This window comes from Mobula birostris, chromosome 4 (genome assembly GCF_030028105.1).
Source record: "Mobula birostris isolate sMobBir1 chromosome 4, sMobBir1.hap1, whole genome shotgun sequence".
NCBI classification, from domain to species: Eukaryota; Metazoa; Chordata; class Chondrichthyes; order Myliobatiformes; family Myliobatidae; genus Mobula; species Mobula birostris.
Window position 1 is genome coordinate 128,573,478 of NC_092373.1, and position 18,991 is coordinate 128,592,468.

At 37.4% G+C, this 18,991-nt stretch overlaps 1 protein-coding gene across 2 annotated transcripts in view; it reads right to left on the bottom strand.

Moving 5' to 3' along the window:
- smad1 (SMAD family member 1) overlaps positions 1–18,991 on the bottom strand; it is a 103,219-nt gene that overhangs the window by 11,735 nt on the left and 72,493 nt on the right. For both annotated transcript variants that reach the window (XM_072256026.1, XM_072256027.1), the window contains exons 3-6: positions 13,206–13,457; positions 10,276–10,398; positions 8,369–8,590; positions 5,170–5,426 (exon numbers count right to left, since the gene is read on the bottom strand). In XM_072256026.1, the coding sequence (XP_072112127.1) occupies positions 5,170–5,426; positions 8,369–8,590; positions 10,276–10,398; positions 13,206–13,457 (854 nt within the window). The remainder of the gene's footprint in view (positions 1–5,169; positions 5,427–8,368; positions 8,591–10,275; positions 10,399–13,205; positions 13,458–18,991) is intronic.

The window sequence follows — 18,991 nt, forward strand, 5'->3', positions numbered from 1 at the left end:
CATGGAATTACAGGGAAGCTACTAGCATGGGTGGAGCATTGGCTGATTGGTAGAAAACAAGAGAGTGGGAATAAAGGGATCCTATTCTGACTGGCTGCCAGTTACTACAGGGGTTCCACAGGGGTCGGTGTTGGGACTGCTGCTTTTTACAATGTATGTCAATGATTTGGACTATGGGTTTAATGGATTTGTGGCTAAATTTGCTGATGATACAAAGATAGGTGGAGGAGCAGGTAGTGTTGAGGAAACAGAGAGCCTGCACAGAGACTCAGATAATTTAGGGGAATGGGCAAAGAAGTGGCAAATGAAATACAATGTTGGAAAGTGTATGGTCATGCATTTTGGTGGAGGAAATAAATGGGCAGACTATTATTTAGATGGGGAGAGAATTCAATATGCAGAGATGCAAAGGGACTTGGGAGTCCTTGTGCAGGATACCCTAAAGGTTAGCCTCCAGGTTGAGTTGGTGGTGAAGAAGGTGAATGCAATGTTAGCATTCATTTCTAGAGGTACAGAATATAAGAGCAGGGATGTGATGTTGAGGCTCTATAAGGCACTTGTGAGACCACACGGAGTATTGTGTGCAGTTTTGGGATCCTTATTTTAGAAAGGATATACTGACATTGGAGAGGGTTCAGAGAAGATTCACGAGAATCATTCCAGGAATGAAAGGGTTACCACATGAGGAATGTCTGGCAGCTCCTGGGTTGTATTCTCTGGAGTTCAGGAGAATGAGAGAGGATCTCATAGAAACATTCCGAATGTTAAAAGGCCTAAACAGATCAGATATGGCAAAGTTATTTCCCATGATAGGGGAGTCTGCGACAAGAGGGCACAACTTCAGGATTGAAAGACGTCCATTTAGAACAGAGATGCGGAGAAATTAGTTTAGTCAGAGAGTGGTAAATCTGTGGAATTTGTTGCTACGAGAGGCTATGGAGGCCAATTCATCAAAGGGTATGGGGAGAAGGCAGGGGACTGGGGATGACTGGAAAAATTGGATCAGCCTTTGATTGAATGACGGAGCAGACTCGATGGGCTGAATGGCCTACTTCTGCTCCTATATCTTATGGTCTTACATGGATGGCAAATACAAAGGTTTAATCAGTAAACTTGCAGATTACAAAATTAGGAGGAGTTGTTGATAGTGAAGAAAGTTATTGTAGATTACTTCAGTTAGGGAAGTGGGTGGTGGAGTGGCAAATGGATTCCAATACAAACAAGTGTGAGGTGATGCATTTTGGAAAGTCAAACCAGCATAAAACTATACTATAGTAGGCACTAGGGAATGTAATAGAAGATAAGGAACTAGGAGTATAAGCACATAGCTTGTTGAAAGCAACGTTAGAAGTAAACAGCGTGGTGAAAAAGGTGTTTAGGATGCTGGCCTTCATTCATCAGGGCAATGACGAGAGGAAGTGAATTGGGACATAATGTTGCAGATGTACAAGTTGCTGGTGAATGCCACATTTGAAAACTATGTACAGCTTTGGACACCCTGTTGTAGAAAAGATGTTGTATGTTTAAACTGGAAAGAGTGCAGAAAATATTTATGAGATAAGTTGGCAAGTATAGAAAGCCTGAGTAATAGGAAGAGGCTGGCCAGACTAGTTCTTTATTCCTTGGAATGTAGGAGAATGGGTGGTGATCTTATAGAGGTTTATAAGATCATAGGGGGTATATTTAAGGTGGATGACAACAGTCTTTTCCCCAGGGTAGTGGAAAGCAAAACAAGGGTTAAGGAGTCAGTATGCGAGAAGAAAGATTTAAAAAGGTCGAGGAGACTTCCGGTAGAGCTCATGGAGTGAAGTCGTGCTCTCCACGAGATTCTAAGCATATGTGTGACTTTTTAGATAACCTAGATTTCCCTAAGATTTCACACACTATATCTTCTATGTTAGACACTTCCTTTACCACTGATGAGATTAAGAATGTCATTTTTTCTATGAACCAGGGGAAAGCTCCTGGTCCTGATGGGTTTACCGTGGAATTTTATACATTTTTTGCATCCTCATTAATCCCTTGGCTATTCAGGATTCTGGAGGCCTCATTAAAACTTGGTAAACTACCCGAATCCTTTTATAGAGTATCGATCTCTTTAATATTAAAGAAGGATAAAGACTCCGCTCAATGTGCATCTTATAGACCAATATCCTTGTTAAATGTTGACTCTAAAATTTTTCCTAAATTATTAGCAAACAGATTAGAAAAAGCATTTCCTTATGTTATCTCGGAAGACCAAACGGGTTTTATTAAAAATCGTTATTCTTTTTACAATATTCGTACACTTTTAAACATTGTCTATACCCCGTCACAAAATGATCCTGAATGCGTCATTTCCCTAGACGCTGAAAAAGCCTTTGACAGGGTCGAATGGCTTTACTTATTTAAGGTGCTTGAAATGTTTAATTTCAGCCCGAAATTTATATCCTGGATCAAATTGTTATATCATTCTCCTATGGCCTCAGTTCATGCTAACTCTTTAAATTCACCTTTTTTTCCCTCTTTTTCGAGGTACCAGACAAGGTTGTCCTCTCAATCCTTTATTATTTGATATTGCATAGAACCTCTTGCAATTGCTATTCGAGAATCTCCAAACTATTGGTATAACTCGTGGTTTAACGTCTCATAAAGTGTCACTTTATGCTGATGACTTACTTTTATATATTTCTAATCCTCCAAAATCTATTCCTGCAGCTTTAGATTTATTATCACAATTACTAAATTAAAGCTATAAGTTAAAATAGGTTATAAGTTAAATCTCAATAAGAGTGAACTTTTCCCGATTAATAAGCAAGTTCCCTTATATCAGAACCTCCCATTTAAATTGGTTAATAATCATTTTTCATATCTTGGGATTAAAATTACCTGTAAACATAAGGATTTATTTAAGGCTAATTTCCTACCCTTAACTGACCACATTACACAACTTTCATTTAAATGGTCTCCACTTTATTTAACTTTGATTGGTCGTATTAATGCTGTTAAGATGTTTATTCTGCCAAAACTTTTATATATATATTTCAGGCATTACCGATTTTTGTTCTAAAATCCTTTTTTGACAAAGTTGACTCTAAAATTTCTTCATTTACTTGGCAAAATAAAAACCCAAGACTGGGTAGAATACATCTACAGAAACCTAAGAGAGATGGAGGTTTGGCATTACCTAATTTTAGATTCTATTATTGGGCAATTAATATTCACACATGAAATTTTGGTTACTTGACCAAGATACACTAGCCATTCCTAAATGGGTAGTATTGGAATTACAGTCTGCTCAAGGTTATGCACTTGGCTCCATTTTAGGTTCTTCCCTTCCCTTTGATATGAAACACCATAAACAGGTTTGTAACCCGATAGTTAAACATACCTTACGCATTTGGTTTCAATTCCGAATATTTTTTGATCTTAATCAATTTGGGCTAGCGATTCCTATTTTTGGCAACATGTTCTTTCCCCCCTCTTCCACGGACCGTGCCCTTCAAACTTGGAAGACCAATGGTATATCACGGTTTTTGGATTTATTTTTAGATGGCTCCCTTATGAGTTTTGAACAATTATCTAACAAATATAACTTACCAAGAATACATTTTTTTTTAGATATCTCTAAGTTAGAAATTTCCTAAGTACCATACTTTCTTCCTTTCCGGCTTTACCCCCTACATATATTTTAGATACTATAATTAACCTCAACCCATGTCAGAAAGGTGTAACGGCTATTATTTATAATATTATCATGAAACTTAGGAAAGCTCCATTCGACAAGATTAGGTCAGATTGGGAAAAGGAATTGGGTTTCACTATTTTGGTGGATGACTGGGCGCATAAACTAGTCAATATTTCCTCTATCTGTTCCAAACATTCCCTAATTCAATTTAAAGTTGTTCATAGAGCACATATGTCTAAAGATAAATTAGCTTGTTTTTATTCTCATTTTAACCCTCTTTGTGATAGATGTCATGGGGAGATAGCTTCCTTAACTCATATGTTTTGGTCCTGTCCTACTTTGGAAACTTTTTGGAAAGACATTTTTAATATTATCTCAAAGGTATTGAATACAGATATTTCTCCCCATCCTATTATTGCTATCTTTGGATTACCTAAAACTTCCAGTAATCTTTCCCCTTCAGCCCGTAGAATGATTGCATTTCTAACTTTAATGGCGAAAAGATATATTTTACAACATTGGAAGGAGATTAATGCCCCAACTACATTTTTTCGGTTTTCTCAGACAATACTATGTTTAAATTTGGAAAAAATCAGAAGTAATCTTTATGATACTTCAGTTAAATTTGAACAGACCTGGAGATCTTTTATTCAACATTTTCATTTAATCTAACGTTTTTTTCTCTTTGACCATATTTACATTCCCTTCTTGGTTTTTAACTGTTTTTAATGGAGGTCGGGTTTGAGGACGTGATTGTTTAAGTTGGTTAAGTCTACTTGATACCTAGTTAGCCCATTGCTTTGCTTTGCTTTTTAGGTTAGTTGCACGGTGGGTTTTTTTTGGTGGTCTTTTTCTGGTTTTTTTCTTCTCTTTATTGATATATATGGAAAATTAGTATACTATTATATTACCTCGTTATTTTATAACTAAACTGCACTGTTTGTACTACTTTTTTTTATGTATTAATATCTCTTGTAAATTTATATCGCAACAGTGTATTAGTTTCTATATGTTTTACCTTTTGTGTACTAATTCAGTAAAAAGATTTAAAAATAAAAAGGTCCTGGAAGGGCAACATTTTAAAAGTAGAGGATGGTGAGTATAAGAAACAAAGTGCCAGAAGCAGTTGAGGCAGGTACAATAATAGCATATAAACAGCATTTTGGACAGGTCAACGCAGGGGCACAGCTTGAAGGGATATGGGCTGAACTGAGGAAACAGAGACTAGATGGGTGGTATGGATTTGTTAGGCCAAAGGGCCTGCACTCATGCTGTATTATTCTACAAACAGTTCATTCAGTCTAGAGCACGACTCAATGAGCTGAGCCCAATGACCCAAAACGTCCTGGGCCAAGAAGTTTCACTTCAGCATCATGAACTATCCACTACAATGCAAAGATACCAGTGTGAACACAGCCTTGTCTCATTCTATTTATTTAATTTTCCCCATTACTTATAAAACTAGCAATGTATGTTCCTTTTATATTGAATTATTTTATTACCTTTACAAAACTCATTCGTATGGTGCACATCTTAGTTAGTTCATAAACCGCTTCAAAACCATGGTTTACTGACTGGGCCAAAAGCTGGGCAAACTCTTGATTGTTGAAGATCTTCAAACTGCATCCACTGGGGATCTTGCAGACAGTTGTTGGATGGAATCCATGATGATAATTGCAGTTTCGACTTTGTACAAAAATACTACTGTCGCTTAAGCATTCAGCATAGACTTCTCCACCAACATAATAAAGATGAACACCTGAAAGCCAATAGACACAAGTTTGCTTTCTATAAAATACTGCCAATTATGTCTGATAAAAAATATTTCAGTGATTGCAAAATGCTTTGATACATGTTCAATAAAATTTATGATACATTCATACTCCTCTAAGCTATGGCAATATGCAGAAACACATCTTCCAAAATACAAATGTTCGTATATTCAAAAATATTACATGGGCAAAATATGGCACAGAACATACAAGCATTAATAAAAGTACATTATCCAGTTCAATGCTTGGAGACAATCAGTATAATTTTAAGGAAATGCTATTATCTCAGAAGCCATGTGTTGCAAATAATATGGTGGAAGTAAAGATCCTATGGTACCATTTAGAAAGGAGCAGATGATCACCATTTTATTCCTCTTAGTTTTAACATATTTTAGCCCTACTAGCTTGCTAGTAGGAACAATGCTTGCTTTAAGGTCTTTGCCCAAAGTGCTTAATGTAGGCACATGCACTAGGCTTAAAAGTTGACTAAATAAACTAAAAAAAACCCTTAACGTTCTCTGCCAATAATTGAAAATTCATTATATGGCAGTTACCTATATCCCAATTCCCTCTTATGTATTTCCAAAAGGCAACACTAAAAGGTTCTACAATAAAGGCTTATTCTGGCTTATGTGCTCTTTTCTGGCCAATAATTCCCATTTAAATCAAGTGTAGAGATAAAAAATTTCATGGCAGTTTTAGTTCCCTGGCCAACATTATCCTCAGATAACAGTAAATCTTGTCATTGTGTGAACATTTTGTGTAACCTGCCTGCATTACAACACACAGATGTGGCTGCTTTTCAGGTAGGAACATCAGCCACTTGCTATTAGTACACATAATTATTTCAATTACAAATTAAGGCGACAATATTTTAAACATTAATGGCAAATAAAGATATAAAAGTGAAACACTACCCTCACAAGGGCCATTTTCAGCCTGCCACTCTAATTTAAACTCTTCCACCATTCCTGCATGTTGTTACTGCAAGCCATGTAATAGGAAGGCTGAGGGCTAACAAGGGGCAGGTGGGATTGATAGTCAAGAGTGGAGATTAGAATGGGAAGGAACTGGTAAGAGACTGAGCTGGCAGAAGTATACAAAATGTTACCAACGTCCATCTTCACTGTGGCACAGACACCTGCACTTGGTTCTTGTGATTGAAATGGCAGTACTCAGTGAGATCTGATGTCAGCTCTTCAGCTAATGGCTCAAGAATTCACCAGGTTTAAGGCAATCAGCAACCACTGGGACTGAAGAAAATCAGTTTTACTTTAGGTTGCAACTTGGATCCTCAACAATTTGAGTTTGATTTGCATCCTTTATTTCATCCAAAAATGGAAGTTTGCCCTCATTTTAGTCCATTACTAACAAATAATGGTTATTGAGTTCGGTCTCGGCCTGAAACGTCGACTGCACCTCTTCCTACAGATGCTGCCTGGCCTGCTGCGTTCACCAGCAACTTTGATGTGTGTTTATTGAGTTCAGTCAAACTTTTACCAGACTCGGACTGATTTACTTAGGCTCTACATCTTCTTTCCCTGGCAGCGCCTCATCCAGAAAAAAACAACTTTTATAAATGCACAACCAACCAAAGTGATAAAGGACCACAAGGTCACCCAATAGGCAAGGCAAAGGGAATAAGTATGTAAGAGGCTTGTATTGAGGAACACCAAGATCCATGGAATGTAGTACTAGGAAAGGATATACATGATGGAAAGCCCAGAAAAATCTAACAATGAGAACTTCAAAGTATACTGAAAGCTTATATGTTAAAGTGTTTTTCATTAGAGCATTCAAAAATTATAGAGAATCATTACGCTTTTTATATAACTGCCATCAGATCATCTGCAATTCAACATCTTCAACTTGCACCACTGTTTACTATTAGAGCACATCTGACCTTCTCCTCTGCAGCTTGTTTTATGTCTGCCTTTGCTATCATCAAATAGCTCCAGGACGTACTGAACTGATGTGCCAAATGCAACTCATTTCTGAATCCGCAGCTTCTAGTCAGCTTATATGAAGAAGTTAGATGTAGTCTTAAACTTTACTTATTTCACTGCATGGTAATTTTAAAAAATTAATCCTTTCTATAGGGACACTTAAGAAAGAATTCCTTTGATAGCAAATGACTCAACTGCAGGTACAGATGATGGGTCAGATTGAGCACTATTCTTATTTAATATTGCAATTAATTTTTTTTTAAACAGTAATTAACATTTATACAGTGAAAAAACTTTTGATGAGCACAGGCCTTGAAAGTGATATAGAAATCTTTTTTTTAAAAAACAGAATGCTTACTGAACGAAACCAGCTTCTCCTTTCGTTTAAGATACAATTTTACTCAAGGCTTTTGGAAGCTTATGTATGGGCTGCTCCAGGAAGGAACCCCATACTGTTTAGATTTTCACATTGCTTAAAACAAAATTTGAAGCCAAAAGCCTGAACAGAGAATGAAATAAATAGTTACATCCTCAAATCTTGATGGCAACCATGATTTTGTTTTTGGAAAAAAAGTTCAGTGGTTGCCCCAACCTCAATTTGGAAATCAAATGGTCACACTTATTTTGGATTTGAAGATTATGAAGTACATCTACGAATGGGCTTTAGATAACTGTAAAAGGTGTTATACATCAGTCTCTATCTGGGATCAGAATACACTTTCAAACATTTTGAACCTTAATGTGCTCCAGAACTTTTAATCATTAAGAATAACTGAAAAATGCTTTAGCAGTGATCTTTATCAGCAGAATACCTTCAAAGCATTATTTGCTTTTCTTTTTAAAAGTATAGCATCTTCAACAATTCCAACTTTATCTTTACAGTGCAGCATTCAATCCAAAGAAGGGACGTAAAATTGATCTGATGCATCAAATTCAGAGTCAAGTTGCCAAACTTTGCCATAAAATGGGGAGTGTATGATTACCTTTGCCAATGTGTCTCCTGGTGTTCTCAATAGTTGAGTTACGATTCACATTGGAAAGAAGACCGAGACAAAATCTATTCTTGTTATTCGAGGGATCAGTAAAACCATCAACTAAGACACTGGTAGAGGAGGCTTGGAAAGCTTCTCCCACACGATTATTTAGCTCATAATAGACAATGGAGCACCAGTGTTTTGGTTCCTCATATGCAACTGGTTGAACATCTGTAAGGAGGAAAATCTGCATTAATGTTTTTATGTATGGCCTCACGTGCAATGCCCAATTCCCACAAATTAAAGAATTTAACATCAATACTATACCAGCCAACTCGACCTATTGCATCAACAGAACCACTGTCGTCCCTACCATCCCGCTAACTTCTTGAAAGTTACTAAGGTCTACAAATTTTAACTAGACCAGCTATTTTAAAGCTATTAGGACATTCACGGAACTTTGAAATCCTCTCTGCCATCTACAAGATTCCAATCAAGCGGAATGTTTAATATTAGCGAATGGCACTTTAGTTGTGCCCATCCATGAGGCACAACATCTAAGCATACTTCACTTAGCTGTACTCACTCTTATAATTTATCCCAGTGTCCACGAGATGCGTGAACTACTGAATGGCTGTAAAGGACAAAACTTAATTCAATGGTACCCCTACCAGTGCTCTCTACCTGCCAGAAAACCTGGCAGAAAATGACCACTAAAACATCTCAAAATTGCCTATCATACTTACATTGCCATATATGCCTCGACTTCATTGGATCAATTTTGGAATTCCACATATAACCTCCTTATAACATTACTGTCACAACAGGGAATACAATTCAAGGGGTAGGCATTCCATTTCCTTAAACAACAGTAGGTGACACCACATATGGAATATTGTCTTCAATTTTGGGTCACACTTCTACAGGAAGGGTGCTAATAAGCTGGAAAGAGTGTGGAGGAGATTTACGAGGATATTGCCAGGACTTGAGGGACTGGGTTATGGAGAGAAGTTGAGCAGGTAGGGACTTTTTTTTTTCCATTGGAGCATAGGAGAATGAGAAGTAATGTTATAAAGATGTACAAATTGATGGGCATAGACATTAGGAATGTGCACAATACTTTTCTCAAGGTTGGGGAATCAAGAACTTCAAGGCTTAGGTTTAAGGTGAGAGGGGGGAGATTTAATACGAACCTGAAGGGCAACTTTTTCACCTATAGTGATCAGTAAATTGAATAAGCTGCTCGAGAAGTGACTGGAGGAGGTATATTAGCAACATTTAAAAGGTATGTCAGATAGGTACATGAATAGAAAGGCTACAGGGATATGGGCTAAATGAACTAGCTTAGATGGGAATCTTGGTTGGCATGAACTGGTTGGGCTGAAGAGCCTGACTTTCCAAGGTGGCTTCATCCCAAAGAAAACAACGTAAACTTACATGGGACGGAGTAACCAAATCAATGAATTTTCTAGCTCAGTACAAATAAAGAATTTATAATTGACCATACATTTTTTAAAACTTCATTTAAATATTAGTTACCATAAAGCTCAACTGGAATTCATTTCTTGTTCCTGCCCACTATCGTTGAATCAACAGTAGAACCCTAGCTGATATAATCCCTCAGTCTAGCTTAATTAGAGTGCCCTCATGCTTTATCAATTGAGATAAATAGTAGCAATCTGGAATTCTTTTACCTCAGCTCTACACTGAAAAAGGTCTTTATCCCTAATATCAGAATGAAATTAAGATATAGAAAGTATTTAGTGAAAAATATCATTTTAAACCAACTGGCATATACCTACAAACACAAATAGATAGCCCCTATGTGGCTCAAATTTTCCAGTTTACAATTTTAATATACATAAGAAACAAAAGCTGTATTTTTTTTTCATTTCTTTACAATTCACATATTTTACCTGCTCTGTTGGATATATTTGGCGGAACTGTAGATACAAGAACATTTGATGTATCCATGGGTTGTGAGCCATCTTGTGTCATCTGATCATCTGGAGGCATATATGCAGGAGGTGGTGTATCAGCTGTAAACAGGCAAAACAGTAAGAACCAGGTAGTTACAAATCATTATATCAGCATAAACGGGATGTGTGATGTAGATGCACAAGTAGGAGAATTATGAAGACGCTAATTCCTTAAACACTACAGGTACTTAACATCATGACACTCCTTATGAACCTGGGGAAGGAAGCAGTTAACACTTGTTAAGAGATATATCAAATGGGGAAAGAGCCACAAGTGAAGCATTATAGAGTTTAGGGCCAGTACATGAAGTGCCTTAGAGCTCAGCCATGTGACTTCAGTGCATCCTAAGTACAGTTAGATTAGTTTCACTACTAGCCAGTCAGATTTGCATAGGGTGCCTTTCAGATGCCAGATACCTGAACGTGTTAAATTAGATTCTGCCGTAAATGAAATAGTAGGCTGGAGGATAGATTTTAACAACTGTATTACAAAAGTGATTGAAAGAATTATAAAATTATTATAAATCACTAAATCAGCAGCTCTAGCAAAATGAATGAAGGCTAAGGTCAACAGAATACAAACAATTAAATAGATTTCATTTAATTCACTGGAAGAACAGAAACCACACATCACAGAGAAGAGGTCTTCAACCAGCACAATAACTTTATTTCCCCTTCGGTTGGTGTTGCCTGACCTGCTACGTCCAGAATATCTGTTATTTCAAGATTTCCAACATCTGCAGTTTCTGTTATTTTCAATACCATTATATGTTCACTTAAAATTGTGGTCAAGATAACCTTTTCACTTTTAAGGATGTTAAAGGATGATAAAGAGATAATTAACAAAAAATAAATAATGTTTTTTACACACGCATTGTAATAATGTAGATTTTGTTGAGATTAACAAAGCATAGATAAAGCAATGGGTGGAAAGAGGCCCATCAAGTTGGAGAAAATCTATGCACTTAATCACCGATATGACACGGAGGCTTTACAAGACATTGGTCAGACTACACTTTAAGTATTGTGAGCAGTTTTGGGCCCCTTGTGTAAGAAAGGATGTGCTGGCAGAGGTTGTTCACGAGAATGATACAAGGAATGAAAGGGTTAATGTATGAGGACTATTTGATGGCTATGGGCCTGTATTCACTGGAGTTTAGAAGAATGATGGGGATATCTCATTTGAATATTGAAAGCCCTAGGTAGAGAGGAAGTGAAGAGGACGTTTCCTATAGTGGGAGAGTCTAGGACCAGAGGGCACAGTTTCAGAATACAAGGACATCCCTTTAGAACAGAGATGAGGAGGAACTTCTTTAGCCAGAGGGTGGTGAATCTATGGAATTCACTGTCACAGACAGCTTTATTGGCTGATCATCGGGTACATTTAAAGCAGAGGCCGATAGGTTCTTGACTAGGTAAGGGCATCAAAATTTACAAGGCGGCAGGAGAATGGGGTTGAGAGGATAATAAACTAGCCATGATTCTAATAGAACATTGATTTTAAAAAAGGAATACCTTGAATTGAGCATCTTTGCTCTGTCCACTGTAATCCTGGAATTTTTTTTTGTGCTGCACCTTGAAATTTTCATCTTGGAAAAGCGGCGACTGATAGGGCCCAAAGGGCACAAAACACCATATGGAATAAAGTAATTTCTAACACTCTAAGTTAATTTAAGATGGTGGAATGGAATTGAGGAAGTGATCAAGCGATACAAAGGAGGAAATCTATAACTGCTATCTAGAACTTCTTCAAACAAAATTAAGTAACATCTTAGTCAGATAGTGGAGAAAAACAACGGGAAAATAGCTCATGCTGGAAATTGGTTAAGTTCTGTGGGGTTTATACAATCTAAGATGGACATATGGGTATTGTGTATATCCATTTAAGATAATTAATAAATGGATAAAGATTATAGAAATAATAATGATATTTAACTTTAGCCTGTCAAGACTGTGCTTTAATCTACCACAACCTCTATGTATTCAAAGGTGTATTTAACTTTTTAAACAGGTCCATGACAAATGCATAAAATAAACTTTAAGTAAATCCATGATATAAAATAATTGCAAATGTAAAATTAAATAATGGGCTGCACATTAAACACAGACAAGTGTAACATCTTAAGTATTATGATGTTTCTTATGTACTATACTGTCTTAGTGTTCCATGACTGACAGCACAGCATTAGTTTCTTCAGTGAAATGAGAGGCTTGTAACATTGTAGTAATTCAAAATTCTACATTCATTAGTCTGAGTCTGTACTAAATGATCATGGATACTATTTTTACCCTACACATATCCAAATTTTGACTTGGAATATAGTATTTTACCTCTGCAACACATACAAAATGTTGGAGGAACTCAGCAGGCCAGGCAGCATCTAGAAATCCAGCTTGGATTTCCAGCATCTGCAGATTTTCTCTTGTTAGTATTTTACTTGTTTTGTTCTTCCCAAAATCAATTTCAACGATGGAACTAATATGACTGCAACCTTCATCAAATCAGTTTATTTTCATTACAATAGAAAAGTATTCAATTAATTGTACCTGATAAATCTGGTGTAACAATGAAATACCATGTCACATTTACAGAGAACAGACTAGTTTACAACAATGAATTTTAAGCATCCATTTACTGTTCTAAAAATGTTACTATTTGTGTGCTCAGAATCAATCACCATCTTCTTTCCTCTGCATCTTCTAAAAAGGAGAGGAGCTTCAAGACCACTTTTTTAAAATATCATAGTCTGTTTCGGGAGAATTACTCCTAAATCAAAATGTACTGGCTTGGATAAGGTCTAGTTGATTGTTAACACAAATATGAAGGGTAATAACACCGTATTGTAGTTGAATGTTATTGCTCTTACCTGGCATCTGAAATGGGCTGCTTGGCCCAGAACTTGCCGGAGAATGAGGATATGTACTACTTCCAGGGGAGCTTGGATAGCTTCTATTGGGAGAGTTAGGGAATAGGTGGTTGTTTGGTTGCTGAAAGGAAACTGGAAAGGCAGCATTTTGTGGCATAGGAGGATCACTATGTCCCAAATTACGAAACTGTGCAAGTAGGCTATGCTGTGGGTTAAATTCACTGTGCCTCGGAACCAACACTGGAGGAAGAACTAGAAAGAAAATACAAATATTAAATATTTTACAAGAAAATGAAGCAAATACAGATTGAAAGATTGTAAAATACTCAAATAGCTTCTCTAAAACTAAATCAGTTTTAAAACAAGCATGTAGCCAACGCAATAAACTTTATTCCCAGTACCCAAAGTCGAGCAGTTCCATTAAACCAGGAGATCCCAACCATTTTTATGCAACGAACCAATACCCTTAAGCAAGGGCTCTATGGACTCCAGGTTGTGATTTCCTGCATTAAACTGAATTGAACAATGACACCAAGAGCACATTTGTAGGAAGATTAAAATGCCCTCAAGCTCATATAATATTTCTGCTACAGCACAGTTTAAACTCCTACTGTACTATCCCTATCTGTATATCCTCACCACATACAACATTGAATGACCTTGAATTAATTTATTGTGTGGATCAGAGACTGAAGAATCTAGCAAAAAAAACAGTATGAGACAATTGAATTAACCTTTAAAACAAAATTTTGGAACAATGTATCAACATTTCCTGTCACAACATTAAGAGATATCAGCCAACCTAGAAGACCAAGCATGGGCTAATATTCTACTGATAAATGAGGCAGGATATGCCAGTAACACACACCAGTCTTCATCAACGGATCAGCAGTGGAAAGGGTGAGCAGTTTCAAGTTCCCGGGTGTCAACATCACTGAAAAACTATCCCAGGCCCAATATATTGATGCAATTACAAAGAAGGTATGGCAGCTACTATAGTTCATTAGGAGTTTGAGGAGATCTGGTACGTCACCAAAGACTCTTGCAAATTTCTGCAGGTGTACCATGGAGAGCATTCTAGCAGGTTGCATCACCGTCTGCTATGGAAGGGTTTACTGCATAGGATCAGAAAAAGTTGCAGAAAGTTGCAAATTCAGCCAGCTCCACTACGGGCACTAGCCTCCCTAGCATTGCGGGCATCTTCAAAAGGTGATATCCGTTATTAAGGACCCTCATCACTCAGGGTCCTGACGAAGGGTCTCGGCCCGAAACGTTGACTGTACCTCTTCCTATAGATGTTGCCTGGCCTGCTGCGTTCACCAGCAACTTTTGTGTGTTGCTCACTCAGAACATGCTCTCTTAGCATTGCTACCATCAAAGTGGTGGTACAGGAGCCTGAAGACACACACACATTCTAGGAACAGCTTCTTCACCTCTGCCCATTCAGAAATCTGATGGTGATGAACACTAACTCACTATTGTTTGTATTTTTTGCTCTCTTTTTGTACTACTTATTTAATTTATATAGATATATATTTCTTAATGTAACCTAGATTTTTATTATGTATTGCCATGTACTGCTACCACAGAACAACAAATTTCATGACATATGCCAGAGACGTTAAACCTGCTTCTGATTCTGACCTTTTAACTTAAAAATCTGCCAAGGGAAGAGCAATTAGGAAGATGAAAGTAACAGCGTAATCGTATTTCAGATGCTACAGTCTTGGTATTTGGGTGAAGAATGAATTAATCTCAAAGGAAGCTCCTAGTTGATCTCAAAACGTATATTCTGAACACATGACGACAATTAAAATTTGACCATACTCCCAGACAACTTGGCTCCCTAAAAAGTCCCATTTCCTTTTCTTTATTGGGAAATCAAAATTAAAACACATGCAGGTAAGCTACACTAATCTTTGCTTGCAAATTCTCCAGAGGTTATCTTGTGAAGATTTATTTTTAAAAATTACTGTGGCTCATTTGCTGTATGGACTTTATATCATAACATACAAAATATTCCAAAAACAGCATGTCATTCATATGCCATACAACTTGAAAATTATGTTCTCCTCAAGGTTCCATTTCCTAAAGGCCCTCAATGCCATGCCCCTACAGGTTTCAGAAGTGGGCATCTCATTGACAAGTAACTTCCAATAAACATATCCAAAATTCAGGCAAATAGGAGCCTGAAAGATTGCTGTGTCCCGTCCTTCTTTAAACTCTAATATTAAGGATCATATGGATTAAATTTCAGTGTTTAATGACAGATTTTTTTCAACCATTACTTTACAGAATGTACATATTTACAAAATGCCATAATCATTTGAGGAAGGTGCATGTTGCTTTAGAGAAACAGGATGCATTTAATCTTTGACTGCATGAAATTAGCTGTCTACTCACAATTAAAAAAGCCTTTTATCCACTGTTCAACAAGATAAGATCCTTATTACTTACTGTTGATTGCATTACTCAGTGAAACCATGCCACCCTTTGCCTATGAGTTTGTACAGAACGATATTAGCGAACAAAGCTATCTGATGATCATCTCACCTACTGCAATCAATTGGCCATTTCTCTGCCATAGTAAAAGAAATCAATATGGAGTCTGTGTACAAAAAGCAGTTAAAGTAATAAAGCATCAAGAGTAAGTCAGCAATACTGATTAATCACAAACAAGAAAAAATCTGCAGTTGCTGGAAATCCAAGCAACATGCACAAAATGCTGGAGGAACTCAGCAGGCCAGGCAGCATCTGGAAGAAGTACAATCGACATTTTGGCCCAAAATCCTTCAGCAGGATTGGTTAATGATACTACTTTTCACATCCTTCAGAAATAGACCCCCAAATACATTCAATCCCACCGCGACCACATTTCAAATTGCCATAGAAACCACACCATATATCGAGTCTATGTTTCGCATTTTCAAGGGCAAGATAAATTGCTCATTAATTCATCTGGAGTTAATATACATATTCCACTTTTAAAAAGATTACATCTCATGCGACCTTCACTCTTGCAATTCCACTCATGAACATAACTCTTTTGTTTATTTCTGAATTATTGTCTAGATAATACATCATACATGCAGACCTTCAAGTTTCTCACCACTGAAATCATAACATCAATATAAAATTCACTACTGGCAAGAAGAGCTGGGAAAAGTTAATCATTTAGGGTACATTACACAATTTATTCACTATGTTATACCTACAGAAATATTAATTACACATGATTTTAAGAAAATTAAAACTAGCACCAACTACAAGTATTATCAATTGTATAGTTCAACGATAATTTTTTTTAAAACAAGATGCTCTTTATGTGTGACATTCATTTTCTGAATAGCGAAACTTAGGAAATATATATTGGCTTAGATGAGGTTATATCTTAAGAACAAGGGGACATGCCCTGAAATGCTATTACTCATGACTCAAAGTTGATACAAAGATTGCAACCAGCAGCATGCTGGAAGAATACCATTCATTTGCCACTACCACAAAATCAGGTCAGCTATTCTACACGTCTTTTGTTAAACTCTTCCTTCATTTTAATAATACCTCTCCAATTTGGCTGCCTCAATGAAATTATACACTGAACTGATTGAATAATCCAAACCACGTAAAGTAAACAGCAGTGATTCCCATGGAAAATAATTTCTCAGCTCCTGTCAACCTGAGCAAATACTTCTGACTCCTCCTGAATTGTTGTCAGTTTGCTATCCAGTTTGTTTTTGCAAATTCAGATGCTCCAATTTTATGAATCCAATATACCTCAGAAATATGCATTTTAGTCATCTACGTGTAATGCCCTAGTTAAGATTTCTACTGCTATGCTGAGAGATATTTTATTTGAGCAGTCTTCTGTAAAAGCAGTGTGTCCTGCTGGTGAGAGTGTTTTGGCATCGGCTAAAGATAAAGAGCCATGTTGTCCAACTTAGGAATGCTGTATCAGGCAATCAGGAGTGGGATGGGATGGGATGGCATGGAACATTCTCGAGAGCTCAGTGGGAAGAGTTTTCTGAAGGACAGTAGTCTGACTGGGTCTATTGGTGGAAGGTGTGGAGAGAAGAGCACCAGGGAAAATGCCTGGAGGATCCTATCCAAACGGGAGACACAATTGCAAGGAGTGCTTCACAAGGTGGAGGATTCTAAGAAGGGATGTTCTACCTGTGGTTGGCGAGGAGAATTCAGTGCCATGAGTAAAGCTACACCCAGCTTTTACAGAAATGAGCTCCAATGCTTATGTGCACATTTACATTGGTTTAACTGTCTTGAGCTCTTACAGCTTCCTTTTTCTTTCCCTGTTAACTGTTTGATAACGGTGAAAATTGGTAAATATACTTTCTTTATAATTCTATGCTGGTGTATGGTCTCTCATTTCTGGGCTACCATAACTATGTATGAGCAGTATTTAGACAGCATTCACTCAAATGTGGGTCCTGCTGGTAAGAGGTTCCTTTATTCGGAACATCCCAACGATCCTGTGTGGTTGAACCCCACATCATACTGACCCTAGACGTATCTTGCTTAAGAAGGAGAGCCTTCTCACAACCTAGTCATGTAGCTTTTAGCAGAGTCAGCTAATGAGCCAAGTTGGTGTACAGGCCCCAGAGAGAGGACTGTATACAGTTGTAGAAAAAAGTTTGTGGATCCTTTGCAATTACCTGCTTTTCTGCATTAATTACTCACAAAATGTGGTCTGATCTTCAACTAAGGCTATGTTCACGCTACGCCGGATAATTTTGAAAACCAAGCCTTTTCTCTTCGTCCACATTGGAACGGCGCTTTCACTCCCCGAAAACGGAGCTTTTCTAAAACACTCTCCAGAGTGTAAATTTGAAAACGATTGTTGCGCATTGTAAACTGAGGTATTTAAAAATGCTGTCATGACAACACCACAACAACGGTGTTTGTCTCTGCTTCTGCTTGGTACTGCGTAAACACTGCCGGACGGCTGTTATAACGCACAGTCGGTGTGAACGGTGTGAGAGTTAAATTGTAAAGTGAGCTTTTTTGACTATTTAAAAACACTGTCATGAGGTGCCGGAACAGACGGCCGCAGCGCGGCATTTCGTTGTTTTCTTGAATGCAACCCCCCCACACAATCTAATAATTTCAGAACAGACGGCAACGAGACTGCAGCCAGAAGAGTTAGAAATGTACTCACCAAATACTTTGACCCATGGCTTACTGAATAAATAAGTACACTGTACTCACTTTGCCGTATTTTCTGTCCTTGCTTGTATGAAGGTGGTTTACCTATTTATGCAAGTACTTCTCTGACAATAGATTTATAACAGCCTAATGTAACATTGTATGGAAATACAAGATAACGCTGATGCAGATGTTTTATACATTTAATAAGGTGCTTTATTAATGCCACAGAGTTAGTCAGTTTTCCAATGTTCGTTGTCAGCTGGGTCATACTGTCTGTGAACTCCCTCAGTTGTCTCCAATACGCTGCAGTATTTGTTGTCTTTTTTTAGTTTTAAGCCCTCCTGCGCGAGAGCCAACAGCAATTCTTTTGAAGTTTTTCTAGTCTGTAACTGGACAAACATGCACCGTTTCCTCTTTGCTTGTTTTCTGTGTCCTGCGCATGCCCAGTAGAAGGAGATTCGCCCAAATATCTGTTCTAATGTGGACGGAGATATTTTGAAAAACACTTGGTGTGGACGCCTGTCGTTTTTACTTGAAACCGGCGTTTTCCCAAAATTATCTGGTCTAGTGTGGACGTAGCCTAAGTCACAATATTAGACAAACACAATCTGCCTAAACTAATTACA